The 26,051-nt window shown below is 41.7% G+C and overlaps 5 protein-coding genes across 6 annotated transcripts; 3 read left to right on the top strand and 2 right to left on the bottom strand.

Moving 5' to 3' along the window:
• The first annotated feature begins 230 nt into the window (after window positions 1–230).
• Window positions 231–12,843, top strand: LOC109854005 (short neuropeptide F-like). The gene is made up of 4 exons (XM_020426669.1): window positions 231–314; window positions 4,858–4,962; window positions 8,020–8,213; window positions 11,507–12,843. The coding sequence occupies exons 2-4, from the start codon at window positions 4,863–4,865 to the stop codon at window positions 11,576–11,578; spliced, it is 366 nt and encodes a 121-aa protein (XP_020282258.1). The 5' UTR covers window positions 231–314; window positions 4,858–4,862; the 3' UTR covers window positions 11,579–12,843.
• Window positions 12,844–13,557: 714 nt separating this feature from the next.
• Window positions 13,558–18,090, bottom strand: LOC109853982. Its single transcript, XM_020426619.1, has 13 exons — window positions 18,016–18,090; window positions 17,474–17,744; window positions 17,048–17,192; window positions 16,744–16,943; window positions 16,484–16,590; window positions 15,973–16,194; window positions 15,602–15,805; window positions 15,234–15,536; window positions 14,881–14,979; window positions 14,385–14,761; window positions 14,180–14,294; window positions 13,922–14,086; window positions 13,558–13,778 (listed from the first exon to the last, which is right to left on the bottom strand). Exons 1-13 carry the CDS (start codon window positions 18,088–18,090, stop codon window positions 13,581–13,583), a joined length of 2,481 nt encoding a protein of 826 aa, XP_020282208.1. The 3' UTR covers window positions 13,558–13,580.
• Window positions 18,091–18,527: 437 nt separating this feature from the next.
• Window positions 18,528–19,508, bottom strand: LOC109854040 (frataxin homolog, mitochondrial). Its single transcript, XM_020426731.1, has 3 exons — window positions 19,182–19,508; window positions 18,952–19,072; window positions 18,528–18,881 (listed from the first exon to the last, which is right to left on the bottom strand). Exons 1-3 carry the CDS (start codon window positions 19,400–19,402, stop codon window positions 18,618–18,620), a joined length of 606 nt encoding a protein of 201 aa, XP_020282320.1. The 5' UTR covers window positions 19,403–19,508; the 3' UTR covers window positions 18,528–18,617.
• A 68-nt stretch (window positions 19,509–19,576) lies between these two features.
• Window positions 19,577–20,589, top strand: LOC109854039 (NAD(P)H-hydrate epimerase). Its single transcript, XM_020426730.1, has one exon. It carries the CDS (start codon window positions 19,672–19,674, stop codon window positions 20,494–20,496), a length of 825 nt encoding a protein of 274 aa, XP_020282319.1. The 5' UTR covers window positions 19,577–19,671; the 3' UTR covers window positions 20,497–20,589.
• A 100-nt stretch (window positions 20,590–20,689) lies between these two features.
• LOC109854038 (beta-1,3-glucan-binding protein-like) lies at window positions 20,690–26,048 on the top strand. Of its 2 annotated transcripts, XM_020426727.1 has the most exons (8): window positions 20,761–21,315; window positions 21,989–22,216; window positions 22,517–22,674; window positions 22,799–22,941; window positions 23,014–23,177; window positions 23,262–23,632; window positions 23,710–23,811; window positions 23,899–24,069. In XM_020426727.1, the coding sequence occupies exons 1-8, from the start codon at window positions 21,162–21,164 to the stop codon at window positions 24,007–24,009; spliced, it is 1,431 nt and encodes a 476-aa protein (XP_020282316.1). In that variant the 5' UTR covers window positions 20,761–21,161; the 3' UTR covers window positions 24,010–24,069. The 2 variants fall into 2 exon arrangements, with proteins under 2 accessions (XP_020282318.1, XP_020282316.1); XM_020426729.1 differs by lacking the exons at window positions 23,710–23,811; window positions 23,899–24,069 and adding an exon at window positions 25,970–26,048 and having other exon boundaries at window positions 20,690–21,315.
• Window positions 26,049–26,051: the final 3 nt, after the last annotated feature.

A 26,051-nucleotide genomic window follows, 5' to 3' on the forward strand; every position in this document is an offset into this window, starting at 1 on the left:
CGGACACGGGGGGTCGCAAAGTCAGGAGAGGGATGAAGGAGAGCAGGGCAAGAAGAGAACGCTTGCGCCCCGTGTCCGCCACCTGTGCGCCCTCTCTCTCTCTCTCTCTCTCTTTCTTTCTCTCTCTCTCCCTCCAACCCTCTCGCATCCCCCATTGAAAGAGAGAGAGAGAGGCGGCTTCCCATATATATAAAGAGGGGGTTACTCGGTATCGGCCACACTTCGCATCATTACCGTCGTAACGCACGAGCCAGTCAATCTCCGCGCTTGTACTTCATCATCGTCCGAGTCTGACCCTCAGGAATTTGAACGTGGTGAGTTTGACGATTTATCGAAAAAAAAAATCATACACGTCTTCTCTTGGTCTTTTCTCGCAAATATATTTCGTATACTCAATTTTTTTTAATGCAAAAGATACGTTTCTCGTAATTTTTGGGAAATTGTAGAAACTATTTCGCGACAGTTAACTCAGGAAACTCTTCTCTCGTCTTTTTCTTCGTCGATTTGTCGCGAAGATTCTGACAATTTTGTTCCGTTACTAATTTTCACACAAAGTGCAAATTGCACGTCTTACGAATTGAATGTATTTTTTTTTTGCTACACGTCAAAAATCCGATCGTAGACGATCGGAATCGCGCGCGAAAGATCAAAATAAATCGATAATAAATTATTTCATCCGATGAACGGCGATTTCAAGAAAATCCGCACTTTATATTCGCCATAAAACCTGAATGTGCAGTCTTTACGATTATGACGCGTATAATAATGGATACAATCCTGACGCGTATAATAACAAAATAATGGACATAATCATGCGAAAATACATGGGCGCCGTGTGTAACCACTGTTATTTTTTTTTTTTTTTATCGCGACGCGACGGATGATAAATTAGTGACGTACGGATCGTCGAAGATACAAAATGGATAGAGAAGGCGCAAGATTGATAAGATTCCGGACCGACTTCGTGACTGATTAAATATTTACGAGACAAAACAGATCACAATTGTTTTCACATACCGATCACGTTGCGTTTAAACGAAACCCCGCGCTGCAAGGATGCTTTAAACAATTTAATTCGGTCGACGGAGCCCTTTGCCGTCGTAAATCGCAACACGAACCGCGCACTTGGAGCGACCGCCTAGAGCAACAAGTTGAAGCAAAAAGAAGCGATTTCGCTTCAGATACAAATGCATTTTTCGCGCGAGCCAAACATTGTGCGAATTTTAAAAGCTAAAACGCACAGATACTAAATATTTTTGAAACGCAAAATTCTGCGAAATGGACTTTTCGCACGTTGCGTATCTTCGCAAATCAGCTTTTTTTTTTTTTTACCAACCGCACAGAGCTCTCTGTTTTATTCCGATTTTTTTAAATGTGTTTGTAATACCGTTTGTAATATCGGTCAGTACACTGTGTGCGCGACCGAAATTCATCTCACTTAAACATCGCCCTAATGTCACGCGCATTAAACGCGCGCGCGCGCGCGCGTCCCCGATGTGATCAAAGTCATCCGAAGCGAGCCAGCAGCTTGCAAATTTAACGGGACAATAAGTAATTGTCGGAAGCCAAAATCGATACTTGTATAATCGAAGAGTATCTGTTGCGTAAATGGAGATTTCGCGAGAAGACGCGGCCGAGAGAAGCTGAAACGCGATTTTTCACGTAAAATTATGCAAAAAGCGATATATCCAAAATCAATATCTCGATATCTTTCGCTATTGCGCAACGAACAATCTATAGGCTCGCTTTTCCTCTTGTCTAACAATGATTAATTAAAGCTAGGGAGATAATTATCAATCGGATATCGCGTTACGTGGAAATTGATGAACACAGGGAGTCCGAGAGCGAGAATCTTTGTCCGCGACTTTTTCTTCCCCATCCCGCGGCTTAATTGCCACTCGCTGATTATACAATCAATTTGACCGCCTTTCCTCGTGAGAGCGCGAGCAAATATGTTTAAAGAACCAACGTAAGACCGTAGCTCGCGACGAAGATACGCGAACGCAGCCAGTGAGGAAAAAAAAAAAAAAATACAAATGCGATTTTGCCATCATCGCTTGTAAATTATTTACGTTTCTTAAAAGCTTCCGCAGTGTACGTTGTTCCGAGCAAAAGAATGGGCAATTATTACCGCGGAAATGTCGGCAGGCAAATTGCCGTTAATCAAGGGGCTGAGAAATATCGTATTCCCCCGCGTTTCCCGTCCCATCGCGAGACTTCGAAATTTTTCTATCGTCTCGCTTCTTTCTCACTTGAGTCGAAAAATCTCGAGAACACTTTGCCTCGTCGTCCGTTTGCTACAGTCGATAAATATTCAAACACATTTCCGCGACGACAAAAAAAAAAACTTCCTTCCATCGACCTTCCATACGCGAATTTAGAAAAAACAAAAGCGCATATATAACGGACGAGGAATTTTCAAATTCAGCGAAAACAATAATACAGCGAGCGTATAGTTTCGCGCGCGACAAAATTTAAATCTACAATTTAATTATATGCGCGTCGTTATTTAATGTAGAAATACAGAAATTGTGCGAGAAAGTTTTGAAATTTTTTACTCATTTCGCGTTATATGAAGGCAATTATACGCATGATCGCGCATTAGGTGTTGTATATTTGTTCAATGCGCGTGTGCGTTCGATATTGTGAATACCCGAAACGATTAAACGGATTTACCTCTTCCTCCTCATCGATAAGCGCGGTGCGGGTAATCAATGTACGACGCGTTCGGCTAGAAATTGCCGGGGTTGGAAATCGGCAACTCGGAGAGTATCTGTCGCACATATCAATTTAGAACTCGTCGCGAAACACGCGGAAAGCAAAAGATGCGGATGTAACGTCGCGTAATTTATTCATAATATAAATTTTCTCGCGGCCGAACGAAGCAATTCGTCCTACTCGTATGGACAAAGCCCCGTGTTACAATATCGCTCGAATGTTAATAGGCGCGAAAGAAAAAAATTTGAAACAAACACTCTCGGAGCGACACGGGAATGAAAATTACATATCGTATGTATATTTGCATTATATTGTATACGCGCATATATTTATGTTATTTATATGCAATGTTTTTGTTCTGATAAATAGAATGAAGTGTTTTGCTAGTAGCGTCGGAAAAATGAAAATAAAATGTTCTATAAAATCCCCCAATGACTCCAATAATTATTGGAAATAAATAATTAATTACACATTGTTGTTAATTAATTATTAATAATCGGAATATCATTAAAAATTAGAATGATCAATTATTAGAAAATTATTAACGGTCGAATAATTTTTAAATAAGTAATGTTTTCAATATTTTTTAAGACAATTATTTCTTTAGTAAATATCCGGCCTCGTTGAAACATTTATCTTTCAAGTAGAAACTTTCAATTTTACAAAAACAAAATCGTTGAAGAGACGTTTACGCGGCTGCTCGTATTGTGTGTCAGCTCGTAGACGAAATTCACGGATAGAAAGCTCAGATTACGTGGCTGCGCACAGGTGTCACGCACAGGTCGAGTCGTTCTCGCTCGCGTCCTGCGGTCGCGATGTAAAGGGATCGTCTCTCTGAATGAATACGTCGCGTACGTAACATAGAGCTTGGCGCTCGCTTTCGAATCTCTTCTCCGTTTGCGCGAGTGTGAATTTGCAACAAATGGCGTGTGTCAAAATCATATCGCGACTTTTCGAGTCACAACTCGGAGTGAACAAATTAACATAGTTTGCACCCAATTTCGAGAACGTAATTTGCTCGCCGTGACGAGCCGCGCGATCCTAAGTATAGAATCAATTAATTCTCGATGAATTATTCAGACAGTGCGGTCTCAATGTTGATGATGTTTTTTTTTTTTTTTTAATTCCTTCGTTGTCCGATAGAAATACAACGAGATGGCTGAGATAGAGCGGACTAGGTTACTCGGCTCGGAAAAAAACATCGCTCATTAATATTTTAACGGCGACGACATCGATAATGCGGCCCTTTGAGAATCGAGGGCGTAGGCTCGCAACTCCCCTGTGACCCTCTCCCGAATGACTCGACGAAGAATTTTCCGATAACATTCTTAACACTTCGTTTTTCACTCGCGACCGAAAAGAAATTTATTAACGACGTTGGAGATTTAATTTTTGTTTCCAACTCTTTATGAAACAACGTCCTAAAAGCAACAACGTTAGAGATACAAGATCTTTGATCTGATAAACTTACGTCGAAACGCGAGTACAACGAGAAAATAACTCCCGTGCGGAATAACGTAACGAGGTTGACTTGCTCGCGTAATAAGGGATACGGAGACGAAGTAACTCGAAAATGGACATCACATTCGGATGTCAGCTCTTTGCGAGGAAAGATTCACGACGCGTTGCGCGGAGATAAAATTATTATAATGACGCTTTCTCCCCAAAGAGAAGGGCGCTTCACTCGCGATATCTCTCGTGTTATTCAACGGCAAAGACCGCACTCGACGATTGTTGAACCGCAAACGTTGTGTCACATTCGAATTTATCTTCTCCCGTCAAATGTGGGAGAAATTGTCTCAGACGTTTAATATTAATTTCACCTCCGCTTCCTTCCCTTTTGCAAAGAGCAAACCGTACGGAAGCGAAACCGACGCGCGCGCGCACCGCACATGACACGCGCTCTGCGTATCTCATTGTTCGAAACACTCGACGACGTCGTTTTATTCTTACAATGTAAAAAGAAAAAAAAAATAAACGCAAGCACTGTTCCTCGATTAGATAACACGCGTAACTCGCATGTGTGCGTTCGCCGCGCATATGTTCCGCACGGACTCTGCGGGATCGATTGAACAAAAAAAAAATAATAATAATAAAAAGAAAAAAGAAATCGCAAGAATCGTCTTCTTGATATTGCAGAGAACATGAGCATCATGTACGTCGTCAAACGCTGCGCAATTCTCGTTCTTCTGGTGGCGACAATCGGTCTCGTGCACGCCACCGAAAATTACATGGATTACGGAGGTAAGTCGTTTTTTAATCATCACACTCGTTTCACTCCACGTCCATTGTACGAGGTGTCCGTTGCGATTGTTTAAGGAGACTTAACGCGCAACAAGAGATTCTCCCCGTGAAAACACAATTTCGGATGTGAATTATCTCGCGGCGTTGCGAATTGATTGATGAAAAACACAACCGACGGGTCATCGTGAGAAACTGAAAAACTGTCTCTCTCTCTTTTCCTCTCGGAGATTAATACCACCTGCGACGATCTCGCGTCCTTTGATCGCGCCGCGTTTTCTGCTTTTTTTCAGGATTAAAGAGAAGATCCGCCGACGCGCGGATCGCGTACACGGTTAACGATTTTTGTCGTTAATCCGTAAAAAAAAAAAAAGATAATCGTCCCGCAGCGAATTCTCTCAATTTCGCGATTACGTATCAATTTCCATCGATGGCTCATTTACGCGGACAAAATCACCGCTCGCGCGATTTCTGCAACACGAGCAGTTGTTTCTCGCGCGCTTTTTACACAAAGTCGCCTCGCTTCTTCGACGCGTCGCTGAATTATTTCCCTCGTAGCGCGGAGTGTCTCATTAAAGTTTTACTCCCTCTCACTTGGCATGATAACGCGCTTTGTATTCCATTACCGGTAATGCCGTTGTATCAACGCGAGAGCCGTCGCCGTCGTCGCCGCCGCCGCTGCGTCTCTCTCTCGAGCCGTATAATAATAATTAACGATATCGCGTAGGACGGGCTTATTAAGTCATCGTTGCGCTTGTGTAAGAGAGAGAAACGCGAAAATAAGTATAATTAAACTTTCCGTCACATTGCACTCGTTAATGCGACGACGTCGTTTTCGTCTCGTTGCCTCGCACGTGAGAGAGAGAGAGAGAGAGAGAGAGAAAGGAAAAAAGAAAGAAAGAGATTAAACATCTTTTTTTAACACGTCTGAAACAAAACTGTGTATTTTACATTGTAAAGCCACGTGGAAAAAGTTTTGCATCCTTGCCGTAAGAGGATTCCGCTCTCGCGATCGTCGGGTTTTTTTCAATATTAAATTCTTTAATCTTTATATGCACAGAGAGAGAAAGAAGACAGAGGATTTGTTTTTGAAGCGCAATCAGAGCGCTGGAATATTTACTTCAAATGTTACAATTCGCGTAGAGAATTAATTAGCGTGGAGAGAGAGAGAGAGTGTGTGTGTGTGAGATTAAGAGAAATGAATTTTATATAATTTTCTGTGAACACACACGAACGCCGGGATGATACAGTCTTTGCCGCCGCAAATCGCGGTTTGCGTGGCCGCGCGTTATAGATCGTCACGCTTTTATGATTGCCCTCACGATCTCTCTCTTCGATAATCGCTTCTCATAAGAGAAGATCGCGCGTCTTTCCCGAAGGGGAGTTGTGTCGAAATATATATTTTCGTCTCTCACGACAAATCGCGATTTGATTTCCTCCTCGGTATTCGGCGCGCACACAGCTCGATCTTGTTCGAAGACAACTTCAATGCATACATTCGTCCCGAAGGCTTTTTTCCGACATTTAAATAAAAATGTTAATACGTCAATTCTTTCATCTGGAACGAATACAAGATTATCCCTTTTTTTTTTTTTTTTTTTATTTACTAATTGCAAAAGTGTCGGAAGAGAGAAGCGCGTCGCGGAAGCTGTTAGCTGAGCAAACAGGCCAATTCGGTCGCGCGAATAAGACGATAAAGTTGAACGTAACGTGAGATTCGCATTATAAACGCCGATGACGTAGCCGTTATGACAGTCAACAGGTGAGACTACGCAAACGTGTGCGTCGAGTTCGCGCGAAAAGAAATTTGTCAATTCGCATTCGACACAAAGATCGAAAATGCGTCGCAACGATGGAGTTTTTTTTTCCTCGTATTTTGCAAGTTATTTTGCAAGATTTACTCGATCGACCGTGCGCGCACACACTCATATACACATGTACGAGCTGCGGTTTTCCAAACCTAACCGCATTGCCGATACATTTCGCCTAACCGCATCGCCGATACATTTCGCATCGTCCTCGAATTGTTACCACGCAAGTTTTTCACAGAGATGAAAAGTGTCCATTCGATCGGAAAATATTTTTTCTTTGTGGCGCATCGAAAACATGTGCGAGAAAATTCTGTCAATTCTCGGACAAGGTCGACGCGGTGTGTACCGACCTCTTGTTAAAAAAAAAAAAAAAAAAAAACAACAACAACGCGGTCTCTTTTTATCTGCGTTTATTGACGGACTAATCAAATTCACCGAAGCGTCAGCTGAAAATAATCAGAGAAAAAAAAACGTTTGAACGTATTTATATTTTTCTATTTTTATTCTCTTGTTTTGTTATCTCTTTTCGGCCGATTATTCGATTCGACGCGAGAAAGCGCAAATAGTTTCAGATGTGCGCGCATTTATCAACGAAAACGCGAGCGCGCGTGATAAATGACACCACGTCAGATAACATCGGGCGCCGGTATGAAACATTCTTTTACGGGTCGCGATCTATGCGGGAAAACGAATAAAAGTGAATAATCGTTATAACGCGCGCGATGGTATAACCGTATAAAAGTCGCCAATTCGTGCGCGCTCGTACGAAGAACGCTACTTATCGTAAAAGCGTTTTAATATCGCATAAAGCCGGACGTTACTTGTGCCGTCGTACTTCCTCTCTGTTCTCGCGTAAAAGCGGACGCGTCACGTACACCTGACTCGATTTACATGTTTTTTTTTTTGCGATAGAACACGCAAGAAAACAAACGTGTGTGTGATCCAGAAAAAGGAAACAGATTGTCGGCGACAACGCGCGTTTCCGGTCGAGGGACCAAAAACTTTCGCGACGCACGCGAGAAAATTGTTCGCGAAGAAGATTTATTTCGGATTTTTTCTTAAATACGTACCGGGGTGGAGGAGCTAAAACTCGGTCGATACATCACTCACGTGTCGATGTAGACATGAACGGGATTAGAGTCTTGATCCTGCGGGGGTAGATGCATCATGTGTTGGCGGACGTAAATACATATATTTCGCGCGCGAAATAATCGCGCGTGCTCCATCAAACCTTTGGTAATCTTTGCAGAAGAAATGGCGGAGAAGAGCGCTCCGGAGAACATCCGCGAACTGTACAGACTGCTGTGGCAGAGCACGCATCGTAATCCGTCGCTGAACACCGTCGGTTTCGGCGGCATCCCGTTGGAACACCTGATGATCCGAAAGTCGCAGCGATCGCCGTCGCTACGTCTTCGATTCGGCCGTTCCGGACCGCACACTTCCGTAAGTTATAATAATGATAATCTTCATTGGATGCGAAATGAACACAACATGTAAGTCAACAAGAAGTTACGAAATGAGAGAAATCGATCTTACAAAAAACCAATAGTCTGCAATATATAAAAAAATAAACAAAAAATAAACAAAACATTGTCAAAGTTAAATATTTTTAAGTTTATTCTGTTAAAGTGTGATATATTATTATTGTCGCTCACAAGTTTCCGCTCTTTTGTTTGCAAATTATTTGTTTCTATTTCCATACGTGTGTTTTACGACGCGATTCGCGCGCGTGAGAGCTCGATGTTCTCTCGCGCGGGAAACATTACGTGTTTTTGTATTATGCAAACAACAAGAAAGCACACACACAAGCTACCCATCACTTTTAGATCCTTACGTACACACATTGTTCTTCCGGCGTCACTTTGTGCAAACACTACAATTGCAAAGACAAAGTTAAGGAAATTAAAAAAACAAACAAACAAACAAACGTTTCCAATTTTTCTCACGAAGAGTTTCGGGGCTGGCGAATTGTGACGTTGTTTGAAACTGTCGAAATGATCGCGCCTGTTTTCGCATGAATTGTTTTTTTTTTTGCCGCGCAACGTTTTCGAATCTCCCGTTTGCATTCCAAGTCTAATGTAGCGCGCGTATTCCCTGGGAGATTAATTTTCTCGCAATTAGCAAGAGTGACGCAGCTCTCTCTCTTTTCTCGGCCGCGATGTGTACGCTCGCCTTCTCGCAGAACGATTGTGGGGAAGATATCGTGACACGAAAGAATTAATAGAAATATGAGATAATTAACTGCAACTCTTTAACGAATATTCAGCGAATAATTAAAATAGCAGAGAAAAACGTGGATTATTCTTTATTTACCGATAGAAGAGAGACATTAATCAATTTGCACATATTTTTATTTTTAATTCCTGCCTCTTCATTTTTTTTTAATTCTCTTTCCCCATGGGATATTTTCAAAGTCCTTTAAGTATAAGCCGTCGACTTTTTTTCTACGATAAACGTAAGATGCTCGTAATGGAGAGAAAAATATAGAGAGAGAGAGAGAGAGAGAGAGAGAGAGAGAGAGAGAGAGAGAGAGAAGTGCTTTTATAAATTTATAAAAAGGTACAGAAATATGCCGTTCCGCTTGAAGAAGAGATGTGATCGTCGCCTAAGAAGAGTGTGTTCTTATATAGCATCTGTTAATATTATTAGCAATTTGACGGAGGTATTAATACATTCTGGAAATTCACCGGACTCGTTTGCACTAATTACGGAGAGAAACAAACTCGATAATTCCAAGGGAGTGTTTTTCTCTCTAAAGAGCGTCTTCTCTATTCGGAATTCAGAGAAGCCGGAGAAACTTTGAAAAACTCTCTCTCTTTATTTACGTATATCTATGTATCCGTCGTGTGTTAATATAGTCGCGAAAGCCATGCGTTTTCGCAAAGTAAATAATTTCGCGAACTGACGCATGAGCTTTAATAAACGAGAAACTGCATTTTGCACAATTGCGCGACAACGTCGGGGAGCGCGTGTGTGCGCGTTTGCCGGGTGAAACTGGGTGTGTTTTTTGCTCGCTTTTATCGCGCACATGTATGTACAATATCAAACAAGAATGCAATTTTATCGCGTTATATTCAAGTCTCCGGTCTTTTTTAACGCGTATCGATTCGCAATCTCGCCTCTCTTTTCGCGCCTCAAATATTTTTTATTTACGCGAAATGTTACGTGTGTGTTGCGGGTGATACGAGAGTTCGTAATTTGCTCGTACGTACGTACGTTCGTATGTCGTACGGAAAAGTCTAGCGATGGACGCTGCCGGGGCGTATCTTCAAAAGGCCTGGCAAAATAACATTATGCCGTCTTGCGCTCGACGAAGCGCGCGCGAGACCTTTTTCCAACAAAGATGGTGGTAACATCACGTCTGCACGTTCGAAGAACCATCTGCGATCGATACGATGCAAAATAAACCAAAAAACAAAGCGTCGGGAGCTGCTGCAACGAGGAAGTTCAAAGAACGTAACCGTTTCAGACGGAATAAGTTTTCATACTCCATTTGACGGATGTTGGAAAAAAAATGTTATCTCTTATCGTGTTCAATTTTTTGTTTAAATGCGAAAAATTGCTTTATTTCGTATTCTCAAAGTATTCGATTACTTCGTATCGATTTAATGGGGGCAACATTTTGCGCTCCCGTGACGACAAAAAATTCCGAGTTGCTACTTCGACCACTTGGAAATTACAAACGACCCTAATCAAACGAACACCCGCCTCCCTTGTGTCTTGTCTCGAACGATACGAAGAGACAAAGACCGAGTAGGTTTCCTTCTCGACTTTGGCGAACTCGTGTGTATCGCGCGGAGAGGAACGATTTTCCGTTCTACCGAATTTGGCCATTATCCTTCTCCTCCGTCTCTCCTCCGCAGAAGTTCGCAAAACAAGGACACCGCGCGCGAACTCGTAATTACGACAATGGAGGTGACAAATTTCTCCCGAAAGCGATGTGATAGATTATTGAAATTCTTATCTGTATTAAGAGACCGAGAGAGCAATATCGAAACACGTGAACGTAATTTGCGATTTTTTGCGCGTAACAAATTACAATAACGAGGAAAAGTAATTTTATCATCTTTCACGACGAGACGAAACATATAGAGACGGAAAAAGTTGCCTCTGATTTTCCTCCCTCGTTCAATCACGCGCGCGCGATTTTTCTCTTTTACCGACGACGAGATCGCATTAAGCAAGTCTCATTTGCATCAAGGATCTCTTCTTCTTCGACGAGATTGTCTAATTTATGCTCGTTTGACATTTCTATTTTTTTTTCCCCCAAATTACACATTCGTCGGACTCTCGTACGCACGAAGCAACGTTTCCACGAAGTTGATATTAATCACGCAATTAGGATAATCGAACTCTATAGCGTCCCTCCAATGATCGATTACTTCTTGAAAAAGGTGTTTTAAGTGCCCTATCGTCGAGTGTTTTACTCTCGGGATGATTTTCATCGGGATTTATTAATTCGCTCGAATCCAATTCGCGCGCCACTGTATACGCTTCATTTCCGCGACGTTTCGTTATCCCCGGAAATGTCATTTTTCCACGGCGGCGTTTCTCTTTTCGTTCGCGCGAAGTTAAAAAAACCTTTTTGTGCGCGCACAGGTTGAACGCTCTCCTCCGATTTACTCCGGCGTAATTAAACTCGAGGAGCAAACGAGCGAATAAATTGCGAGCAATTAACTTGATTTTCACGAGCAATTAAGTAATTAGCATCATCACGTCGGTGTGTGTTGTTTCAGGCGGGAGCATTGCCGAGACCGGTAGACGCAGCGGCGGCGGCGGCGGCGGCGGGATACGACGACAACAATTAATCGGCGGGGCTGATCCACGGGCACACCTCTTTTCTGAATTTGTTCTCGATGAAAAAACAAAAAACAAAAAAAAAAAAAAGAAAACACGCGACTTAACCCTCTCTTCTCTTGTATAAAAAAAAAAAAAATTACGTATAGCTCTCGTCTCGTGCTGTTGTTCTCTTGTGCGCATATAAATTTTTCGTCGCGGACGCTTCTTATTCGAGCGAGGCGAAGAAAAAGAACAGTTCGCGAGTTTCATCTATATATATATATATATAATGTTCTTCATAATTATTCCACAACGTTAACTCTTCTAGATCGAACGTGGAAGAAAATTTGTGTATTTGTTGTCTCTTATATTTTATTTGTATATGTAAATATTAAGCGTATATTTATTAAAATTAATATTCGCGAGTTTTATTTACTTGACCGTCTGTTGACCTTACAACAACGCGATCTTGGAATTAATTGCAGATATACAAAATTCGACACGTTTCCACACACATCTTGTTTTGCAATTTAGTTTAACACAATTGCATCTTTGATTTGTCCCCGATCGCCGTGTCGGGGATATTTTACAATTGTTGTCACAAGCTTTTGTTAATTGTATAGTATAGCAGCGCTGTAAAAGGACACTTGGCCTAAGTCCTTCATTCGATGTGGGATAACAAACGCTTCGATCGTTACGAACGCAATTGTTCCTTCCGTTTAATTGCGCGTATTGGAACAGAGACGTAAAAATAGACGTCTCGTTGCGAGAATGTGTAGCAGAATGTATCCTGAGAGACTTTCCGAACGAAAAAATCTGTCAACGACAGATGTGACAAAAGTTGTCGAAAATGTTGCTGTTGATTTTCTCCAAATTCAATGACAATGCACAAATTTAAAACGCACTTGTTTTTTAGTTACTTAACAATCTCTCGGAGACAAAAACAGATGAAATGCTCAAATTCTCAGTTTTCACAATGCACTTTGATATGTAACGCTTTATTATTGTTATTTACGCGCTTTAAAATTCAAGATGTCCCATTTGCTTTCGCGCAACAAATAATTGCGCGATTAAAAAAAATCTCACATTAAATTTTCTTCAAAGAGAAATAAAAATTATTGTTAGAATCTGCGAGAATTTCTGTGGGATATACTATGTGCATATAATTTTCAACAGCTGACCTGTTGGTCCGACACGATTGATAGGCGTAGTTCTTATGAATAAATGTGCCAAATAATACGATCGTTATACATTACGATAATAAAAAAACAAAAACCAAAAAAAAAAAAAAAAACCAATACGTCTGTCTGTAAACGAAGCAGATTGAGAAAAAAAACTGCTGTAAACCGTGTACGAGACAAATGTCGAAAAATTTTATGGAAGGGGGGATGGTGGCAAAAGACCTTAGTCTCTCTGTTAATTAAATTAAGATTGACAAAAAAAAGAAAAACATTGAAAAGAAAAAAAAATTATATTGTCTGTGCAAAAAATTAGTGTTAATCGCAACAAAAGAGGGTCGCGTTTCAAATTGTGTAAACATGTCAATTTGCAAAATTAAAAATAAATTATTATGTAACACTGTGTAACATTTATTCCTCTGCAGCAAATGTCTTTTACAAAATTCTTCCATATCCCTTTACAAATCTTCCGCGACAGAGCGTTGCGTTATTAATGCGTTTGCGACGGGCGCAACAGACTTGTGTGTCACACGATGATATCGCAGTGTGACTTTGAGCACCGACGCTCGAGGCGGTAGTAAACCAAACACACGGCAAACACTTTATCCACGTCGTTAAAAACGATTCTCTGCTAGACGGATGAAGAGCTTGGCGAACTCACTGATCAAGTATCTCAAAGGCGACGTTTAAGCGAAAAGAAATTACGTGGTCGCATACTTCGAAATAAACGAAGATCTCTCCACGCGAGATCTTTTGAAAGGGTGCGTTTGTTTATTGCACAAACATTTGTTTGTGATTTTTTAAATACAGGTGTTATTTGTATTGTTAAACATTACAATTAAACGTATATGTTTTATTTAAAACGTGCTGACCTGATGAAGGAGCAGATCCTTTTGATGGATTGCACGACTTCTTTATCTTCGTGAGTGAGGTCGCCGATGGTTTTGAATTCCGGTCTCAGAAGAACTTGACTTCTCACGCGCGCAGGAGACACCGACAAAGGCATCGTCAACACTTTTGACCAACTCGTCGCCTCGTAATTGGCCATAAACTGAAACATTCAGAGATCACAATAAGGTTGGTACAAAAAATAATTTTTGTTATCTATTAAACTGGAATTGTAAACAAAAAAAAACGAAATATCGAAGTTTTTTATTTTACGATTTACGTGCTGGAGAAATTTTCATCGCTAACCTGATCAAAGAACGTGTCCTCGATGTGGAACATTGTGTACGTGAGAGGCTTAACGACGGGCGAAACTTCCGGTAAATCAATCAAATCCGTCTGTCTGCTTTTTTCGTCGCAACGTAAATTATTTAACACCCAGTCGGACGCTCGGATTAAATACTCATATGTAATCTAGCACAGAAAAAAAATTATATATTATATTTTTTGGTGACATATATGACGGGACGTTAACGCGTTCCGGACGACAGGGATCGCTTCGCTCACTTTTAGAGAACGCCGTCCGTTGTGCGTGAATAGCAATTCGTCCGTGTACGTCTCGATGACACAATTCATGTTCTGTAACTCGTCGTTCCTCGAATTCTGATTCTCTCTCTCGAGGCTGTAATAAGGAGCTTTTAATTGTAAAAAAAAAAAAAAATTCGCGGAAAAATATATAAACTACAAATAAATATTAAAAACATACAAATACCTGTCTTTTACAAGAAGCACGAAAGATTCTATCTGCGCTGTGTGTTTGTTATCTTCGTCGATGCTGCAAATCGCTTCGGCGAGTGCCGTAGCGGCGGTCGTTCGATTGTACGGATTAAAAGGATTCAGCTCGCAATTGACCTCACTGTAAGTCGGAATGTCTTCCGGCTCGTTTCTCGTTGACACTTTCAGGAGGGTGGAATACAGAGCGGTGCATAACACCTGAAGCAACACGTTGCCGCCGATCGGCCGACAGTGCGCGGGAACGTGGTCGTTCAATGCGAAAGCGGCGCGCAAGACGGGAGTCGAGGCTGTCACGTACAACTCGGCGAAGCACCCGATTGCCAGAGACATAGCTTGATATATGCTGGCACCTGTCTGGATGTCGTTTGCGAAATTTATTTCAATCGCGGATCAATACTGACGCTATTGTCGAAGAATAAATGTTATTTTTTAATATACATCAGAGTACTTGTGGCAAAACGTGTAATAATTACTCTCGCAGCTTCTAAAAGCACCTCGACCACCGGCTGCATCATGGTCTTCAAAGGATTTACCAGCGCGTTGAGCCAGGGCGGTCTCGATTGGTTCCAGACCTTAAATTAGATGGTAACTAAATTATATGCGCGTCGTTCACACTTGTCGCCCATCGAACTGAGTTGTACGGCAGTAAAAGTTTTACAAATTGCAATGTAAAATTGACTCGTAAACATTAAATTTGGAATTTAATTTAAATTATTACGTAAATTCACTCTCAAATATTCTATTAAATGCATTTTAATGAGAGAGGATGTGTAAACGCACGCAATTAACTCTTGAAGTGATATGTATCGAAAAAACACACACCAACCTGTTGTCTGTCCAAATAATTAGACCAATGTGGATCTTGTTTTAACGCCGATATAATCACACGTTCCGGCTTGTTAACGGTCACCACCAATATGTGAAATAAACTGTACAACGCCAGAGCCGAAGTTATTTTCAGCGACTTGTCGCATGCCAATCCGCTGCATAGGAAACCACCGCAGCTTTGTTTCTCGTTTTTCGAATTGTCGGTTGCGTCACCGTCATCCAGACACGTGAAGCCCACGTTCTGACGTACTAAAATCCTCAGCACCATCTTGGCCACGACGTAATTGTTCATCGATATCACCTGCAACAAAAATGACCTCGTAGATCTAAACACGAAAAGCGCGCGCGCGCCATGTTGATAATCACTTTCATTAGTTGAGGCCAGTTAGGTTGAGGCTGATGCCTCATAACATTCAACTCGAGAATGACGGCGTTGTCATCGGACAGCGTCACAATGTCGGCCGGACAATCGATCGCGCCTAATAAATTCGGAGCGCATATCAAGAGCCAAGGAGCCGGGCCGCGCCGAGGCCGCATTATCGCCAGATTTTCCAATCCGTGTCGGAAGATCTGTGAATAATCTACCGTGTTACTCAACACACACCAGTACACCCTAATTTCTGCTGTTAAATTACGTTATTTAATATAGTATACGCTTATTTGTATTTGTTTAATCAATAGTGTGCTGTTTTTATTCGATTTGTTGAAAAATCGATACAATGTACGGCACAATGTACCTGATACAATTCTTTGAGAGGAGTGCCTCTGAGCAGGAGGCAGATCAAGAGTTCGTTGCATTTCGCGTGTATGTCTCTTATGGCCGTCGACAAGTTGTTCGGTCGCGCACCTATCATCTCGTTGCTGTCGACACACGCACCCAAGGCGAGGTAACCCGTGCAGCAGAGCACATTGAAGGCGTCCGACCAGAATTGCTCGGACCGCGTCAGCGACGGTCTGCCCTGTTTGATATTTTTAAAAAAGTTTTTCTCTCGTCTTCAATTTCTCAGGTGCTCGCGCGCGTACACGTTCGATAAATCGCAATTTATAAATATGTAAAACGGTGCGAACCAAAAAACTAAACAAAAAAAAGATAATCGATAAAACAAAATCGCTCGAACGATCGCTTTCGCTTCGCGTGTGATTTATAACAACTCCTTGCAAAACATTTTACAAAGATAAGAGAAAACAAAACTGAAAGAGATTAATTCAGAAAAACTAGAATCGAAGTGAGATATATCGTCGCCTTACGTGAATAAATCGAGTTGTTAGGATGGATAGGGATTCATTTAGCATTCCGGAAAATATACGCTGCGCCATTTTGGGCGAAACCGTGTTCCACAAATCCGCCTTGGTACCTTGGAAAGTACATACATTAGCGTATCGGTTTTCGCGCAAATGTTAATGCAAAAGGTTTTGCATACACGCCAACGCGTTTTGATCGGAGAATTTATTCAAGAGAGAGAGAGAGAGAGAGATTGCCGCGTTTGCCGAATATTAATTAATTTTACCTTGCATGTAAAGCCACCACATTTGTATGACGTAGGAGCATCGCTCCCTTTCGAAGAATGGTTTATTGCTGTGCCAGCTGAGAGAGTCCGCCTCGTTAAGAATGTACAAGGAAATTAATCGACAGTGCAGATCGAGCAATCTCTCCGCCACGGCCTCGGCCATCTCGTGGAATTCTTTGTAACATTTGTTAACTTTTTCACTGTTCAAAAAACAAAAAAAACAAAAAATAAAAGAAAAATTAAAGAAACAAAAAGTATGTTTTTTTAGACGGGAAAGGAATTTCTTTGTGATAAAAAGATATACTTGGATTGAGGTGAGATTGTTCCTTTTCCGTGCTGGCTGTAACACCACAAACAGTTTCGTATCAGCGCTGCTGCGCCCAAAGTGGCGGTGAGCACCGTGAGATCGGCGTGATCCAGAGATTCTTGAATCAACGTGTGCAGATGTTCTGCGGAAAGTGTCAGTTTTAAAACACGACATGCTGTTTCCGCGCGCGATTTTGTTTAAACAATGAGTTTACGTTAAAAAATCACATATATGTTATTACCAAACCTTTTGAATTCTCTCGAAAACAATAAGAGGATAGAAGAGCCACGAAAACTCACAAATATGTTAATTGATTGATTAAGAATTGATTTTCTTTAGAAAATTTGGTCGCGAGGAACGTGCGCGCGTAGAGTTCCGACAATCTCAAGTTAATTTGTTTGTACAGAGTGTGTGTATATATACCCAGCAAATGTTCAGCTGTGTCGACTACGAGCGAAATAAATTCGTTCGGCTGGATTCGCTTGATAACGCCGTCCTCGCTGTCGTCCACGCTGGACGCGATTCCGTCATCTTCGGACGAACTCAATCCGGAAGCGCGCTTGAAAGCGGTCGAAAAGTCCGCTTCCCACCACGTGACTATTTTAATCGCGGCGAAAGAGGCGTGCCGTGGAAAATCGAGCTTCCCGCCGCTGATGCGTATGCACAACGGTTCTCTCAAAACAGTTTGCATTTCCTGTTGCGAATTATCGCGTTTAGTGAACAGGTTTAGATTCACATCTTGACCTTAATTCGATTAAATTCATAATTCTGATCGAATTAAAGTTTACATCGTTTCGACGTATCGATCGATTCGTCAGACACGACCAATGCGATTGGCCAATGCGAACCTAGACTGCGCTCGCGATCGTCGCGAGCGCCAAGTGGAACTTACTCGATACCTCGCAAAACGAAACAATTTTAGATTCGATTACTCGCATGTGCGCGCGATAATTTTTCGCATGTACCTGATAATATTGCATGTCCCGTTGTAATAAAATCCTCACTCGATCAACCAAATTCCCATCCTCCATAATCTCCATTTTTGCTCTGTCGAATAACGCATTAAATTATTGCCTATCCAATCATTTTATTATATACGTGTTTGAATGTGCGCAAATTATCTAAGTGCGATTTATAAATAAACCAGTGATTAAAGCGCAGGATAACTTGTTTACTGCAATAAATATTTTAATGCGGCGGTCGTGTATTTAATAATAAAAACAAAAATAAGAAACTTGCACCCGCAAACTATTAATTTAATAATAAATAAAATATACCAATGTGCAAACTATGTGCGCGCGTGTCGTTATTATAAAAATTGGATCTCTTTATTGCAATACAAGCTATATAACAAAATTCATTTGATTAATTTTACATTTACTTACACAAAGATCTTGAACGAAGCGGCTTAGATATTTCCTTCTATTTTATATATATATATATATACAATATTTTCACAAATTAAATTATATCTCTTGCCACTTCTGTACAAATAAAAAATTTATATAAGACTCACATAAGTTATTTTAATAATTAAGATTTTCCCTAACATTATTTCTCAGACAGACTATCTATCGTAGTTTGTGTTTTCTCTACCGCTAAACGCACATCTATCGAAGCATGCTCGATTTCTTATAATAATCGGTATTTCGTTATTAAGCAGCTCGTGTAAACTCTTGCCGTCGTGTTTGTATATCCACTGGCCGTTTATGAAATCGTAACGTTTCGGTCCGGATTTCGGAGAGGATAGCCAAATTTGCTTGTTCGGCGTCTGGCGATTTATAACGTAAGTGCCATAGGGGTCGCCAAATTTTACGGTCAGTACACCATCCTGCGAAAAACATGTCAAATGTTATTCGTATGATTAATCATAAACATTTTTTTTTAATTAACGCACGTACTCCGTAAGACACGTCTGCATCCGGCAAGTGGGCTGTTGCCTCGAGTAGTTCCTCGAAGTACTCCGTTAACGAGTCCAACGTCTCGTTGCAAATCTTCTCATACTGCACAAGGCTCAGTTCACTGCGAACAAAATTGTGTAACCGCATTTATCTACAATGTACAATTTCGTGACGTTAAAAGCAACTTGCTTGCGCGCACCATATCAATAAAAAAAAAAAAAAAGAGGTACCTCTCCGTTGGATGCGGCGAACCAGTATCGGAATTAAATCCTCGCACAGACAATTGCGGAAATATTCGACGTTGCTTCTTCAAAACACGTGTCGAGTGAAGTTCGACATAACCTCTGACGCAATTCCTAGATCTGTCCGACGACCGGATAATTGAAAGTTTGTTTAACAAATTGCGAGAAAGCCTCGATACAACGCCAGATCTTGTTGCGCTGATCGACATGATAACAATCTCTCTCTCGAGTCTGTATCGATCAAACAAATTCTCGAGTTGGACGTCGCGCGGAGAAGTTTCCTCGCGTGTTTACATCCCTCGTGTCGCGGAACAGAACCGAACACGTGTAGTGTGTGATTGACTGAGAAGATGGCTTCGTAGTTCCGGCGTGCGCCACCGCGCACGCATTGGCGCTTAAATCACTCGTCTCAAAATTCGGAATGTTTAATTTTGACTTTTGACACTTGCGATAATGTAATCAAAACGCACAGTGATTGATGCTACGCTTTATTATACCGTGCGTTTTAAGGTCTCGGAGTGTCGAACAAGTAAATGTTTTTCCAACAAGCAAGTTATTTGTTTCGTACGCGAGAAGAGAACACGGCAAAATGGTTAAGTATCTGAATCAGTCGGAAGCCATCAACATCGACAAGGATCTGTTCGAGAACTACAAGTTCAGCGTCGATCAGCTGATGGAACTGGCCGGACAGAGTTGCGCTGTTGCAATTGCCAAATCCTATCCGCTGTCGGAAGGTTCCGCCGCTGCGAACAGGGTGCTGGTGTGTTGCGGACCGGGCAACAACGGCGGCGACGGTCTTGTCTGCGCGAGACATCTGAAACACTTTGGATACTCGCCGGAAATTTACTATCCAAAACGGCCGAGCAACGCGTTGTACGAAAGATTGTTTCATCAATGCGTTGAAAATGACATTCCCGTGCTGGAGTGGCAACAGATAGAGAAAGCGAGGGATTCCACAAGTTTGCGGGAATACAACGTCGTCGTGGACGCTCTTCTCGGATTTAGTTTCAAACCGCCGGTCAGAGAGCCGTTCGTCCAAATCATTGACTTGCTGAAAACCACAACTGTTCCTATTTGTAGCGTTGACATACCCTCGGGCTGGCACGTAGAGAATGGTCCGCCAGAAGAGGGTGGCATAACGCCACAGATGTTGGTATCTCTGACAGCACCGAAGATGTGCGCGACCAAGTTCAAAGGAAGATTCCACTACCTGGGCGGACGCTTTGTGCCCAAGAAGTTGGAATTGCAATACAATCTTGAATTACCAAAATATCATGGTACTGATCTTGTTACTCAATTGTAATAACCGATCCTTTCTCTCCTTATGAGAGAAAATACATTCAATGTTTTGTATTGATTATATTGTAAAAAAAAAAAAAACACAGTTATATTGTATCCAGTTTGTACGTTTTACTTTTAAAAATATAAATATCTTTACAAGCAACATGTCTCATTCGAATTAGAACACACTCTCTTCACAGTTCAAAAAAACTTTATAATTATAAGATGTGTAAAATTTGTGTTCTCGTAATAACATTTTCTGCCCATTGCTTGTAAATTATAACTGCGGTCTGTTCTGTGGATCTTTAAATATTTCTTAAATTATAAAATTATTGAAAAAACTCACTCTAGGTACATGTGAGCATTCTACTTTTTATTTCTATATAGTTTTTGAATTTGACAAGCGTTATTTTTTAATCTTAACTTTCATAGAAGTCTGTGACTCAATGACGTGTTTTAGCTAATGGGATGAGCGTTTCGGTATAATGACTGAGTCTTTTTGCGGAGGGAATCCCTGGAGAAAAATACCGGAGGAGACACCGCAAGAATGATGAGAGAGGGAACGCGACAGCGCACTCACGTATCATTCAAGAAATTTATATATATCGCACGCGTCGTAATCCGCCGGTCGATCTCGCGGCTCAATAAATATCGCGTCTGTAACGCCGAGAATCGGCAATCGCAATCATGTTTGTGCGCCGAGTTGATCGCACGTTGACGTTCCGGCTAACGACGACGCTCGCATTGGCGTGTATACTCGCGAGATTGGTGCGTTCCTACGTGCTGCCGGATCCGACTTTTGAGGTGCTGAAGCCGCAAGGTCTTCGAGTTTCTATACCCGGTAGGTTTAGGCGGCTTTCATCCGCCGAGAGATCTCCGATTTCTCGTCTTTGAATTTCGAGGAAGAAAAGATTAGCAGTTGACAATTTCCGTAATTGTTTGCAAATTTTATAGAAAAAAAAAAAAAAAAAAATTGACGTGTCCGGCGTTTCACATGTATCGCAAGCAAGTTCGAAGTTTCAAGTTTTCCAATTCAACATACACACACTCGTCGTGAATGTAACACGAAAAAAATACATTACTTTCGCGTGTAGTTCCGTGAATTTTGCCAGCGCAATTGCCGATGTAGACGTTATCGTTAAGTTTATCTATATGAGAGGTCAAACTTTTAATACAAATCTCAAGTATTATTGACACAATGTATGTATCAGATTTAATTTTCTCTTGTAAGAAAAACAATAAAATATACAAAATTATTGTGTTTATAAAAATACACAAATTAGATAAAAATTAGATTAAAATTATTAAATAAAAATTAGCTTTTTGCGTGCGAAAAACATGTGCTTTGGGATTTTTCGAGATATATGATTACCATTACAATACATTTGTAAGAAAAACCATTACGAAGTTGTTTCTCGGAAAGCTGACGCGAATCTTATTAGCATTAAATGTTAGATAGTGTTGAAAAAAAAGATACAGCGATAACAAAACGTGTGTAATTGCGCGACCGACAGATGCACCGGGCTTGAGACTATTTGGATTTCACGCCAATCTCAACAAGGCCATTCGCGCCAACGAGCACGGCGAGATCACGGGGGATGCTTACGCGGCGAGAGACGGCCGCTGGACCGTCGAGAATTCGGATGTGACCATAGCGAACGGGGACACGCTTCATTATTGGATCTATGCGCAAGCTGATGGGGGTAACAGCAGAAAGAACGATCAGAGATGGACGTATTCCTGTAAGATTAAACAAATTTTTACAATAAAAAAAATAAAACTATCAATGTTTAATAAGTGAAACAACTCGTGAGAAAGAAACGGACCAAAACGAGTCAAGGATGTTGGTGTAAAATGTAGTTTTCTTTAAAAAAAAAGAAAAAAAATAGACGTTTGGAACGAAATAGATTGCCCAAATTATTTTTTAAATTAAAACTAGATTTTTGTACCAACATCCTGAACATTGTCTCGCACTGGTCTAATTGCTTAAAACATCAATGTGTATCATTGCTAACACAACACGTGCGTTGAATTAACAAAAGCTGTAGGAGACCAAGACATCGATCAGGTCGCCAGTCAGATGGGCACCGATGAGGAAGATGCCACAACGGAAACCACAGGCCGGTTGCTGCTCGAAGATAATTTCAACTTCTTGAACGAGTCATTGTGGAAGCGCGAGATAAAGATGCCGTTAGAGCCGGTGAGTGTTTCGACATGTACTTTCTTTCCGTTCTCATGACGTTGAAAGGAAGAAAATTTGTGAAAACGCGATGTTAGTTTCTATTGTGTTTGTTTTTAAAAACAAAATTCTTGTTCGAAATCAGGACTACGAGTTCTGTGTGTACCACAACGATAATCATCCGCAGCTCGTGCGACTCAACAAAGGTCGGTTGATCATCAAGCCGATTCTACTTGAAGACAATTACGGCGAGAACGCGACCACGTACGGACGAATACAACTTAGCGGGTAATTTTCTGTTGGACAAAAAGAAAATCCTCCCATTTTTCTTTCATTTTCTCTCGCAATGGATGCTTTTAGATGCACGAGCACGGTTGATATCGAGTGCTCGCGAAAGGCGATGTCGTTTAGCATCCTGCCGCCAGTTATATCTGCGCGGTTCACCACGAGGGAACAGTTCGCCCTGCAATACGGCAAGATCGAAATACGCGCCAAGTTTCCCGAGGGTGACTGGTTGTATCCAGGTAATTTTGCAAAATTAACCAACTTCTTTGTCAAAGAAACTTCGCGTTAATCAATTAACGAGCGTTCTTCGCTTCTTCCGCAAGAAATGTGGCTCGAGCCGAGATACTCCATGTACGGGTCGAACTACGCGAGCGGTCGCGTTCTTCTGGGTCTGGCGCGCGGCAACGAGAACCTGGTGAACGCCAGTGACGTCTCGAAGATCTACGACACCAGGAGATTGGATTTTGGCATTAAACTAGGCGCGTCTCCGAATGTTCGAGAGATACTCGTCTCGAAGGTGCACGAGCACGGGACGCAATGGACGCGAAATTTCCACACGTACACGACGATCTGGACCAGCGACGGGTTCACGTTTCTGGTCGACGGCGAGGAAGTCGGCCGGGTAACGCCTGACGGGAAGGGATGGTTGACCGGTTCTAACGCGGACAGGAAAGCCGCTCCTTTTGATCAAGAGGTAACGTCGAACTGTAAGATAAATGTGATGTTCAATAAGTAGTTTTTTTATTAAATTGCACTTTTGCGCAACGACAGTTCTACATTAGCCTCGGCGTCGGTGTGGGAGGATTGCGCGAGTTCCCGGACGGTACAATTAGTTCGGGAACGGAAAAGCCGTGGACAAACGTGGGCGCCAAGGTGAGAGATAGAACAATAACGTTCGAGACAATTTCGTTCACAAAAGGCGAGCGTTTCATTCGCGCGGTTTTTGTTTTTCGATTACAGGCAATGCTGAAGTTCTGGAACTCGCGAAACACATGGCTGCCAAGTTGGAGACGAAACCGCGGCGAAAAAACTGCCTTCGAGATAGATTACGTTCGAGTGTGGAGTCTCTGAGTCAATGTGGTCTTTTGTTATTTATGTTATTGTTTAGTACACGTCTGATTTTGTATTGTACATTTGATGTTGTCGTACGTTTCCCTTTCCCATACGCACAACCGAGTTTAAATCGTTTAAATTTCCGATCCAAGGATGACAACGAAGATTACAACGTTGCCCGAGGTGCGCTCGAGATTCCTGCGGAGAGGCATAAAATCCTTTTTTCTTTTTTTTTGCGCCGGTGCAAACGCAATCGAAGAATTTTGTAATTGGACCCGCTCCGTTTCTGTAAAAGGATGAAACGGATGTTTTCTGTCTCTCCGCGAAATCGGAAAGAAATTCAGGGTCGCCCGGAGCTGGTTCTACCTTTAATGCTCCTGTCCGCCGCTCGGACGATCATCTCTCCCCTAATAAATGTTCCCTTTGATTGCTACACGAGCGTAAAAAGGTTCCCCCTTCCCTCCCTTCCGACATTTACGATCAAAACGCATTTCCGACCGAACACTATTTCGTGCGTTTGCGCAGCGTTTCTAAGTAATTGCATCACGTTGCACGTATTAAAAAAAAACGTCTATCTCGTAGCTAAAAATATATCCGATTTGATCGGTTTTACCGGCTCGCAAGGTCATCTCGCACTCGTCTTTCGCAAAGAAAAACGAATTTCTTTGTTGCAGCGAGTAAATACTTCGAGCACTTAATTCTCTCTTTCTGCGCGCGAAATTCTTACGTCCCGATTGACGGACAAAAAATATTTTTCACGCGACTCACAGACGGAACGCGGCGACAAAGGAAAAAAATGACAAATGCAATGCCAACTTTCGACCTGGTCCATCCATCCTTCAAACCGGTTTACCTCGGTTAATATTATAGTGAAAGAGAAGAAAAAAGGAACGGCACACACGCGGCTTCTCTTCCGTCGTATCACGTTTTTTTTGATGCCGATGTTGGTTGTCGGAGACCAATTAATTGAACGTCCACTAATACGGCGCGCACGTGTGCCGCGGTATCGGTAAATAAAATCTCGATGTAAGTCGAACGAACTCCTCGCAGTTCGGCTTTGACGTCTTGTCCGGTTTTGTTTGCTCCCTCTTCTCTATGCTGCGAAAACTTTTTCTTCACGTTCCGCAGTCGATCGATAGCTCTCACGGTAGCCGCCAGCACGAGATCCTCTCCTCGCAGTCCGATAGACGACTCCGCGCGACTTGATTTCTTATAAGAGAAGAAAAAAACAGCTTACATGTTAATGTCGACGCGTTTGATCGACAGTGTTTGATCGTCCGTGTTTGTTGGATTTTTTTTTTTTTTTTTTTTTGATGAAAAATGACGGGTCTGGGCAAAGCGACTGTCATTTTGATCGTTCTTGTTTGGACCGGCGATTCTTTGGCGAGCCATCATCGCTCAAGGCGATCAAGTAAGTGACGCTACGCGCGCTTGTACGATAATTAAATAACGTTACACGTTATACATATATATTGTATATAAACGCAATTGTAGTGTTGTTTTGTCCTGTGAAAAACTACGAAATTGCCAAATCGTATGGTCGAAGTGTCTCAAAACACATTTTAAATACCACACACATAATAGCATTTACATTGTTTACATCTAGAAAGAGGTTTGTTTCTTACATTACGTGAAAAACAACTGAAAAATATAAAAAAAAATATGTAGGAAATTTTTATAGAAAAAAATCAAAGTCTCAAATACCTCTTTCGCTGGGTGCTTGGCGCGAGTTTACACATGACATTGATTTATCATCCTATTGAACGCAAGATTTTTCGCAATAATTCATACGTACGTATGAAGATGTTGTCACCGTGCACGTGCTGAAATATAAATCAAGCGCGCGGTGTCAGCATCTCACTTGTTTCCTCGGTGGTTGAATAAAAAGAGTCGCAATTCAGAAAATATATTTTATCACGTTGTCGGTGAAACCGGATTTTCTAATCATCTAAAATTACATAAGAGAATTTTATTTCAGACAACGAGTACATACTGCACAGGTGTACCGCCACTGCGGAGTTGATCAGAAAGCACAGGCACGAGGGAGCGTCGGTCGGCGT

The sequence above is a fragment of the Pseudomyrmex gracilis genome, unplaced genomic scaffold (assembly GCF_002006095.1).
Source record: "Pseudomyrmex gracilis isolate BER0280 unplaced genomic scaffold, ASM200609v1 scaffold_58, whole genome shotgun sequence".
Taxonomy (NCBI): domain Eukaryota; kingdom Metazoa; phylum Arthropoda; class Insecta; order Hymenoptera; family Formicidae; genus Pseudomyrmex; species Pseudomyrmex gracilis.